At 46.9% G+C, this 10,527-nt stretch overlaps 1 protein-coding gene across 1 annotated transcript; it reads left to right on the top strand.

Annotated features, from left to right (window-relative positions):
* Positions 1-783: 783 nt before the first annotated feature.
* On the top strand, positions 784-9,270 carry LOC138974121 (E3 ubiquitin-protein ligase TRIM56-like). The gene is made up of 5 exons (XM_070346811.1): positions 784-1,195; positions 3,575-4,451; positions 5,540-5,883; positions 6,548-6,908; positions 7,484-9,270. Exons 2-5 carry the CDS (start codon positions 3,585-3,587, stop codon positions 7,862-7,864), a joined length of 1,953 nt encoding a protein of 650 aa, XP_070202912.1. The 5' UTR covers positions 784-1,195; positions 3,575-3,584; the 3' UTR covers positions 7,865-9,270.
* The last annotated feature ends 1,257 nt before the right edge of the window (positions 9,271-10,527 follow it).

The raw sequence follows: 10,527 nt of genomic DNA, 5'->3' as shown, positions 1-10,527 counted from the left end.
ACACACACACACACACACACACACACACACCACACTGACACACACACACACTCACAGACAATCTCACACACACATGTACGCACACGTATACACACACACACCACACACACACATACACCACACACACACTCACACACAACTGATCTCACACACACACGTACACACACACGTACACACTCACACATACTCACACACACACACACACACACACTCACAGACACTCACTGACACACTCACACACACAGACAGACACACACACACACACACACACACACTCAGGCAACAGCTATTACCGAATACTTCCACCGGCAGTGATGAAATAAGAGTCAGTTCTCTGTTTACTGACAGCGACATCCAAAGGCAATTGGCAAAATATGTGTACGATTGTTTTCAACTACGCAGATGCAATGCGTCTTCCGACTGTCCTCAATAACCTATGCTCATCTTCAGGTCCTCTTTGTTCACCCTGTTCCACTTGGTTTTGTATTACATGTATGTTATGTTTATATTGCTATTTTTTCCTGTACTTATGTATCTTGAATGTGTCAATAGGCTATGTGCTTTAATGACAATAAATTCTGATTCTGATTCTGATTCTGATTCACACACGAGAAAGTCTTAGGCCTATATTCTGCATTATACCGAAAAACATGAAATGGGTTTGCCTTTGTAAAAACAGCAGAAAGCACTTTAACCACTTACTACGCATAATACAGCACCAGCACGGATCATAACGACAAAGATAATCTATCGGTTGCTTTCCGATCGATACAAAGCAATCGGGCGCCTGTGCAGTTTATTTCCGCGACCCTGCTAAGCAAGTTTAGAGTAGCACGGTGTTTGACTGTCTCGAAGGCGCCATACGTTTTAGTCAGGCTTTGGTTGTGCGAAGGCCAGTTTACTCTGCGGATTTTCTGCCGTCGTGTTGATCGAAGCCTGTATTTAGATACCTGAACTTCTATGTGGGGTTCGCTGAGAAAACTGACACTCCCTTACCGTGTGCTGAGACGTTACATATCAGGTAGTGTGTGTTTTGTTTTGTGGAGGAACAGAGAAGTGTCAAAGTTCAGAACATCGGTAAAGCATGTCCGCGTTGGAATAGTGAAAGAAGAAAGGCGGACTAAAGGCGAGGAAAGGTCGACTGGGTTTTACAGAGACTGCGACAAAGGAAGCCCATTGTTGTGACTGGTGTAAGGTGAGGACTCTGCCAGTACAGTGTTGATCGAGTGTACACTTTGACTTGTTCTGTTCACACACAGACTGACAGGCCGCACGGTGCACAGTTTCGCTAGTTCGTCGATCTGTTCTCTAGGCGTTGGTCATTGTCAGGGTATGGCGCTCATGACACCTGGATATCTACACTGGTCGGTACACGCGTTCACTAACTTTATATTAAACTAGAATGAATACCCGCTTCGCCGGGTAGCCGGCTTCGCCGGGAAGAAGTACTTAGAGCCGTACGCCGGCTTCGCCGGGTCCGAACAATGGACCCGCCAAGCTTAGGTCCCTCCCAGATTCGTGGAATGGGAACAGCACGAAAATGATTCAGTGGCCATAATGCCATTCCTGACCATATCGAGTCCCATCCTTGTCGACGAATGTAACCGTGTTAATCACCTTTGGAGGCGAACTCCACTCAAACAGGATTGAGCAATTTAGAGCTTATCTGTAAGCCCTTTTGAACTGTTATGGCTTCTCAAAGGAAGGCCAGTACATACAAATACACAAAAGCCGCCAGACCACATCACAAACAGAACTGAACAATCCCCAGGTGTTGCTCACATAGAGAGAGACACACACACACACACACACACACACACACACACACAAACACAGAGAAGCCGTATCTATAGAGAGATAGATGACAGTGTATTTTTCGCGTGGCTATAAATTGATTCGACCTTTGCACTTTTACAGTGAGGATAATTTACGGGTCCAATTTACGTTCTGGACACTGCGGTGACCTTCTAAAAATAGTAACAGAACGCCGGGAATATCCGAAGATGCTCCATAGTGCACCATACGAAGGAAGGGAGGTAAACGCTGAAAACCTGGAGAAGATGAGAAGATAAGGAAGAGTTACTTATAATGGTGAAATGAACACAAAAACCAAAATCGGTTCCGCGCTGCGCGCTGAGAGCACGTGTTGAAATATCTCATCGATGATATTGTGTCCGGGGTGTAGCTGAATACGGTGTCCAAATTTGAAAAAGATCCACCGAGAACTTTGGCTTTGGTGTGTCGGTATGGGGGCCCGGGTAGCTGAGGTGGAACCAAAATAGCTGAGGTGGAACCAAAATCGGTTCAGCGCTGCGCGCTGAGAGCACGTGTTGAAATATCGACCAGGTTGTGTCCTGTCCCGGGTCTACCTGAATATGCCCACCAAATTTGAAGCAGATCCATCGAGAACTTTGGCCGTGCATCGCGAACTCACACACAGACACACAGACACACAGACACAAGTCGTATATATATATAGATACGAGAAGCACTTTTTTTGTATCTATACTTCTACTGGTCTATTGGAACCTAACATGAACAAAAAAGAACTAACGTTACTGTATAGACTATAGGTGTGATACTTCTTACTGAACACGGTAACAGTGATCAGAAAATGCTTCTTAAATGTCGTTTTCTCTTCAAGTTTCTAGTCTTAATCGTACTGCATTTCTGGGGAGAAAACTACTTGGTCTTGAATGTCTTTGTTTGTCTCTGTGTCTGGATATGTGTTCATGTTTGTCAGTCTGTATTTCTGTTAGCATTTTTTCATGTCTGTCTTTCTGTCTGGCCACGCATTTATATGTTTCAGCCTGTCTGTGTGTCTGTGTGTCCATGGTTCAGTCTTTCTCTCTGTACGTAAACAACACACTGCACACAGCCTGCAATATGCCCTTTACACAATTTCAAAAGCCCACACAGTAACATCGATAACCGATAAAACGGCCGTGGTAATGCAATGCACACGAACTCTTTTAGATGCAAACTAGCATTGATTTTTCTTTCCGTGAGGCGCCCTTGTCAGCGACTGATTCATCACAGAGCACACGCACTGTGGGTTGAAGTAGTTGCGAAATCAAATCAAATCAAATGTTATGTCACGAGGGTTTTGGCATAAGCAATACAAACGAGCTTCTTTTCAACCAACCCTCGCCCAGAGAGGGACTACTTTAAACACGAAATTTCATTAAAAAAAAAGTAATTTATATTTACTTGAGAAGGAGCACATTTGTATTGAAGAACCAAGTTTCAGCTGCAGATTGAATGCAGCACAATGTCCCCCTCCCCCCCACACACACACACAGCGAGCAGTTAGGCTGTAGCTTTCTTGTATATGTTCAAGTAGAAGTATGCTGTTATTCCGTATTTACTGAAAATCTGAAAATAACCCGTTAGAATTCAGTTCTCTTCAGTGAGTCAAAGGGCGCATCGAGATAAGATAGTTATGGTTAGCTATGCACTCCGACGAATATGAAGAAGAAGACAAACTAGTCAGTCACGTATTTCCGACAAAATATATGATAACTCGTCTGACTAAAATTTAGTTTCATGATTTTATCTCTTGCTTGTGTTTTAGGTAAACAACAATGGAGGGAACATCAGTTACGTCAGACGCGGTGCATTGTGGGTCATGTGGCAGTGACCCGGAGGGCGCCATCTTGATGACGTGTCTGCACGTGCTCTGCCGGAACTGCGCACCTATCGCCACTTCCGGTAGCAGCAGAAGAGCCAGCGAACCTGCAAGCCTCTGTCCCGTCTGCAACCCTGCTACGTCACACGGAAGTAAACACTCGTCACAAAACGGAATGTCGTCACTTGGGGCTTCCACCATTGCGGCGAAACCGTGTGTGTCTATTGAAGAACTGAGACAACAAGGAAGGGGTGAAAGCAATGGAGCACCAGCTGACGATAACGGTGATGAAGATGGAGAGGAGAACGGGAGGGAGAGAGAAGAAACAGGTGAGGGTGGGAGAGAGACTTTCACCACCACCCTCACCTTCCCCTGTCCCGCACACTCACACCGGGACGCCGAAGAGTTTTGTCTCTCCTGTCACCAGCTGGCATGCTCCAAGTGCGTCACTTCCTCTCACCGGAAGTGCGCCGACCACCTCGTGACATGCGCAGAGGCCGTCACCTCCCAGCGCCCTATGCTGAACTCCCTTCACTCCAAACTCGCCGAGAAAGTCATAGCGTCACAAGATAGTCTTCGACACGAAGAATCCAAAGTCAAATCCATAGAGGACCAAAGAGCTGCCCTGGTTGGTCAAATCGCTGCCCAAAGAGAGGCTTTGGTGCGCGCTCTCCTGGAGAAGGAGGCGAAGTTGGTGGGTGAGGTGAACGCGACGCTGGACCGGATGAAGGAGGGGGTGGAGGGCAGGGCGGAGAGGGACAGACTGTCTGCACGTGCGGCTGAAGGTCAACTGTCAGTCCTGGAGGCTGTCATGAGTGTCAAGGTCGGTCGCAATGACAATGACGATGACGATGACAATGACAATGACAATGACAATGACGATGACAATGACGATGACGATGACGATGACAATGACGATGACAATGACGATGACGATAACAATGACAATGACGATGACGATGACGATGACGATGACAATGACGAAAACAATGACAATGACGATGACGATGACGATGACGATGACGATGACGATGACTTTTTTCATTTACGAGGGTTATGGTATAAGCACGAAGAGATTCCTTTTTTACGACCAGTCCTCGCCCTAAAGAGGGGTTAAACCATTCATCATAAACGTTCATAAACGTTAAATGAATAAATTATTACGTTCAAAAAAGTATGTTAAAATGAGCTTCAGTTATATTGATTTAGGCCAGAAATAATTTCAAGCGTAGATGTCGATCAATTCCACTGTTTGCTGTCATGCTTGCTTACTTGCTTTCTTTATCCTCGTCGTGCCAATATTGTTTTAAAGCATACAAAGCCGACTCACGAAGTCAACAATATTGTTTTAAAGCATACAAAGCCGGCTCACGAAGTCAACAATATTGTTTTAAAGCATACAAAGCCGGCTCACGAAGTCAACAATATTGTTTTAAAGCATACAAAGCCGGCTCACGAAGTCAACAATATTGTTTTAAAGCATACAAAGCCGGCTCACGAAGTCAACAATATTGTTTTAAAGCATACAAAGCCGGCTCACGAAGTCAACAATATTGTTTTAAAGCATACAAAGCCGGCTCACGAAGTCAACAATATTGTTTTAAAGCATACAAAGCCGGCTCACGAAGTCAACAATATTGTTACTTTCTCTCAGTGCATTTGGCAGGTAGCATGGAAGTCGATACATGAAAATGTGTTGGTAATTGTAAACAATAGTAATTTCGTTAAATTTAAAGTTGTATAATTTCTGTCAATGTTCCGGCCTCTGCAGCGTGTCGCGGTTTATCACAAGTTATGCGAGTATCTCTGTCTTCTTCCCATGTTTATCTTTGTTGCGTTTTCCTCGGCTTTTGGCTTTTGATTGGGTGCTTGTTATATCATAGGAGGAACTAACTGATAATCTGTCCACAGGGAGAGCCGGAAATTCTTTCTCTTCTGCCATCACTGCACATACGCCTCGACGCAGAGCTCGCCAACTGCGCAAGCGCCAGATCAGACACTGCGTCATCAAATCTTGTGTTCAACGTCAACAAGAAACTAGAAGGAGAAATCAAAACCTCGGATCTAGGACAGATAACTCATGCTGACGAGACGTTCAAGGGAGACAACGGCAGGAAGAAAGATGAGTGTGATCTGCGCTTGACGCTGATGACGTCATTTCACGCACGCACGCGAGAAGATATATGTGACCCTCTGTTGACAGACCTGGTGCTGCTACCTGGTGGTGACGTCATATTAACTGATAGAGACAACAAGTGAGTTTGGGCTGGGTGGGTTGGTTAGTTCATTGGTTTGGTTTGATTTGATTTGATTTTGTTAAACTGATTTGTCTGTTTGTTTTTGTGTGTTTTTTGCGTGTGTGTGTGTGTGTGTGTGTGTGTGTGTGTGTGTGTGTGTGTGTGTGTGTGTGTGTGTGTGTGTGTTTTAAGGCAACGCAAATGTCATAAATGTAGGTATTTGCTGACCAGTTTTATCAATCGTGCTGATTCTTGCTTTATACTGCAATAAATCCAATTCCTAAAACCTCAAAGCAAGAAAGAGAGGATGAGAGAGACCAAACGACTGGTTTTGAGATGAGACGCATTAAGAATTGTGTTTAGTTATTCTCTGTTTCTTTCATGTGTCAGTGTATACGTCGGAGATTAATTCTCTCTGTCTGCCACAATAGCTGGTTGGAACAATTTTATTCAGATAATTGCTAATAGCAATGCCGCATACAATCAATGAAATAAATAGAGCAGAACAAACCAATCTTATAAACGTGCTCTTAAAAGCGATATAAGATCTGAGTTGGTGGACGAATACAAGGTATATGGAAAGGGTATTTGGATTTGCAAAAGAGGAAAAGTACAGCTCACGAGCACTTGTCAAGATGTCGGTCAAACTAAATTATTTGAATTCTTCTGTTTCGTTCAACAGATGCGTCAAGAAATTCAACTCCACGGGGCACCTACTGACGCGTGTTCCCATCCCCGAAGTGCCGTCCCGTATCGCCCTGGTATCCCACGGGAAGGCCGCCATTTCTGTCATGAACAAGAAGGTCCTTCTCTTCCTCTCTCTGCTCGGCACCGTCCGCATCCTATCCTCCGTCAAGGTCAAGAAACCTTACTGCTTCCTGGCTACTGCGGGTCAAGGTCTCATCCAAGGTCAAGGTCAGGAGCAAGGTCAAGGCCAGGGTGAGTGTCAGCTGCTGGCGGCGACCAGTCTGTGTGACGTCATCGACCTGATTTCGGAGAGCGGCGTGCTGCTGCGAAGGCTGTTCACCCAGAAAGGAGACAAGGTAGGGATTACTGTATGTCTAGCTGGCAGGCTGGCTAGCTGGCTGGCTGGTTGGCTGACTGGCTGGCTGTCTGCCTGGCTGTCGGCCTGTCTGTCTGCCTGTTCTTTTCCATCTTGTGGATGTCTCCAGTGCTATCCTTCCGGCTGTGCATGCCTCTCTGTATGTCTGACTGTTCAGTCGTGTCTGTCTGAACGTCTTTCTGCCTTGCCTGTCTTTCTTTTGTCTATCAGAGTTATGCGAATTGGTCCGTCCCGGAGTGCTACCCTGTCTTGATATTTATTGAGCCACTGAGAATGAGGAATGAGGCTTGGAGGAACCGTGTGTTCTGGACTCTTAGAACTTGTGTGGTATCCGTGACAACGTGAACAACTGGGTGGGGCAGAAGCACTGGGTCAAATTGGTTGAAATACGGAACAAATCTTAACCAAGCTGACCCAACCGTTGGTTCCCAACCATTTGGCCGCTTCCTCGCGCACATCAACCTTTCAACCCACCAGCGGTTACCTTGAACTGTTCAGGCACATTTGCTAACGAAAAACACTCAACATTCATTCCATCTTTTCGTTCTGCTTCAGGTCAACATCTCGCGACCCCTCTACCTGCACGTGCCGCAGTCACGTGACCCCCAGGTGGCGGCCTTGGTGGTGGACAGCGGACGGCGCGTGCTCTTCGCACTGACCCCAGACGGTCAGACGACCTTCACCTTCAAGCCGAAGGACCAAAACTCTCTGGAATGTCCGCTAGGGGTCGGGACGGTTCCGGGCTCGGGACTCATTCTTCTGGCGGATCGCGACAAGCACAAAGTGGTGTTGTTAGGCCGGCGCGGAACGTTCCTGAAGCAGGTGCTTGGGGAAAAAGAAGGCCTGCACAAACCGTGCGCCCTGTACGCCGCTGTGCCGTGTCGCTTGGCGTTAACTCAGGTCGACGGCTGGGTCAAGATCTACAGAACGGAATAGCCTGGCGTGAACACTGAAGGGCTGTGTAGTCTCGCTTAGTGCTGACACAGTTTAAGATGGTCGGAAGATGGTCTACAGAAATGGAATAGACCAGGAATAGACCGGTGAACAAGGGGCTCTGTCGTCTCGCTTAGCGTTAACTCAGGTCGAACGCTGGGTCAAGATCTACAGAATGGCATAGACCAGAAATAGAGCCGTGAACAGCTCTGTCGTCTCGCTTAGCGGTAATTCAGGTCGAACGCTGGGTCAAGATCTACAGAATGGCATAGACCAGAAATAGACCCGTGAACAGCTCTGTCGTCTCGCTTATCGGTAATTCAGGTCGAACGCTGGGTCAAGATCTGCAGAATGGCATAGACCAGAAATAGACCAGTGAACAGCTCTGTCGTCTCGCTTAGCGGTAATTCAGGTCGAACGCTGGGTCAAGATCTGCAGAATGGCATAGACCAGAAATAGACCCGTGAACAGCTCTGTCGTCTCGCTTAGCGGTAATTCAGGTTGACGGCTGGGTCAAGATCTGCAGAATGGAATAGAAATGGCCGGACGAGTAAACCTCGTAAGCGGTCAAAAGCATGATGTTTATGCGGAATCAGTTGTCAGGGTTACGCCACAAAAAAAACAGCAAATACCGAGAGGATTGTATTTACACTTTTTGGATTTATTTGTTTGTTTGTTTTGCTTAACGCCCAGCCGACCACGAAGGGCCATATCAGGGCGGTGCTGTTTTGACATATAACGTGCGCCACACACAAGACAGAAGTCGCAGCACAGGCTTCATGTCTCACCCAGTCACATTATTCTGACACCGGACCAACCAGTCCTAGCACTAACCCCATAATGCCAGACGCCAGGCGGAGCAGCCACTAGATTGCCAATTTTAAAGTCTTAGGTATGACCCGGCCGGGGTTCGAACCCACGACCTCCCGATCACGGGGCGGACGCCTTACCTCTAGGCCAACCGTGCCGGTGTACTTTTTGGATGGATATATAACCAAATATACAAAAGACATAAGAAACAATTTTCTGCGTGCATTTTGAACTGTTTCAATCATGTGATTGTGCCCTCTGCACTGTTAGGGACAGCCTTCCTGTTTTTTATTTAAACAAAATCTGAAGACAATTTGCAATGATCGTGTGTCAACAGTCAATTTCCAGAACCAACCGTCTGTCTGTCATTAATTTAACTGGCTGCGGAAGAGTTTCTTCCCTTGTTTTCCTTGCCTTTCCATAGAAACACTGCATGAGGCAAGCTACACGTGACATTGGGTGATGCTTGCCTCAGCGTTTCTATCGAATCAAGAGAAAGCAACGCCTCCGCAGTTATTTCCAAACATCGTCTATAGTATAACTACTTTTTGTTGTTGTATTGTGATTTGAGGCAATGCTATCTTTAATAAAGATATCAATACATAAATTGGTTTCTTCTTCAGTGCTGCTGAAAGTTCTATAAAAAGTTGTTAACTAGCTTCCAGTGCTAGAGAGAGGGATTGTGTGTGTGGGCAGAGACATACATACATTCTATCTATGTCTCTGGTGTGGGTGTGTGTGTGAATTTGTGTGTGTGTGCGTGTGTGTGTGTGTGTGTGTGTGTGTGTGTGTGTGTGTGTGTGTGTGCGGGCGTGCGGCCTCTGACATCGAAGAGATAGATAATGGAAACCGTTTACGAGCAAATCATTCCAGGTGTTATCGAATCTTCTTCTTCTTTTCGATCGCCGATCACACTTGGAGTCCAGATCTTGAGATATAATTAGTGGTCCTCTGCAGCGCAGCCACTGGCCCGTACAGCTTGTTGTGCAGGGACTCCGGCATTGGCCAGATTTCCTCTCTCAGCACCTGGTGGTTCCTGCAGTCTCGTAGGATGTGGGCCGTGTCCTGCTCTGCTTCCCCACAAGAACACATGGGGGAGGGCACAACATGCAGCTTCTTGTGGAGATGCTGGTTAAGTCTGTTGTGTCCCGTTCTCAGGCGGAAGATGACCACCTGCTGTGGTCTGGATAGCAGGTGGTAGCTGTCCTGTGGCTGGGGCGTCCTGTGCAGAGACTTAATGATGGTCTTCATCTCTGTCAGGCTCACAGGGTTGTTCTCTTGCTCATCTTCTGCACCCAGCTTTGCCATCCTGTCCGCCTCTTCGTTTCCTTGTACACCACAGTGGGAGGGGATCCATTGCAGTACGGTCCTCAGGCTTTTGATGTTGTGTAGAGCGTGTTCCAGCTGAGGCAGTTTGCTACTGGTCATTGCTTGTAGTACTGACAGAGCGTCAGTCAGGAAGACCACCTGGTTGTCATGGTTGACTCTGTCGTTGATGGTGTATGCTGCATGGATCAGTGCCTGTACCTCAGCTCTGTAGTTTGTACAGTGGAGGCCTGTTGGTATAGCCTCTGCTTGCCTCTCTCCACTGGGGTACTGGACATACACCCCCGCTCCTCCATTTTTGACGGCCTCTGTGGCTGACCCATCAGTATACACCCGTATCCATGCTTCTTGGGGGTACCTTTCTTCAAGCATGGCAAGAGTCAGGGCTTTTTTCGTCACATTGCTCTGCTCGTCCTTTGTTGTGAGGTAGGGGACACTGGTCTGTATGTCCAGGTTTCCTTGTCTGTCTTCCCAGGGTGGGGCGTCAAGGGAGAAAGATGGTGGCTCCACTAGCTCTGGCATCTCTGTCT

Source organism: Littorina saxatilis, linkage group LG8 (assembly GCF_037325665.1).
Source record: "Littorina saxatilis isolate snail1 linkage group LG8, US_GU_Lsax_2.0, whole genome shotgun sequence".
In the NCBI taxonomy this organism is placed as follows: Eukaryota; Metazoa; Mollusca; class Gastropoda; order Littorinimorpha; family Littorinidae; genus Littorina; species Littorina saxatilis.
This window is presented reverse-complemented; position numbering and strand designations above follow the sequence as displayed.

What these genes read in the sequence shown, in the direction of transcription:
- LOC138974121 (XM_070346811.1), top strand. Translation starts at nt 3,585, where the DNA reads ATGGAGGGAACATCAGTTACGTCAGACGCGGTGCATTGTGGGTCATGT. An exon ending in AGGCTGTCATGAGTGTCAAG is followed by an intron (nt 4,452 to 5,539) that starts GTCGGTCGCAAT and finishes ATCTGTCCACAG; the next exon opens with GGAGAGCCGGAAATTCTTTC. An exon ending in TCACCCAGAAAGGAGACAAG is followed by an intron (nt 6,909 to 7,483) that starts GTAGGGATTACT and finishes GTTCTGCTTCAG; the next exon opens with GTCAACATCTCGCGACCCCT.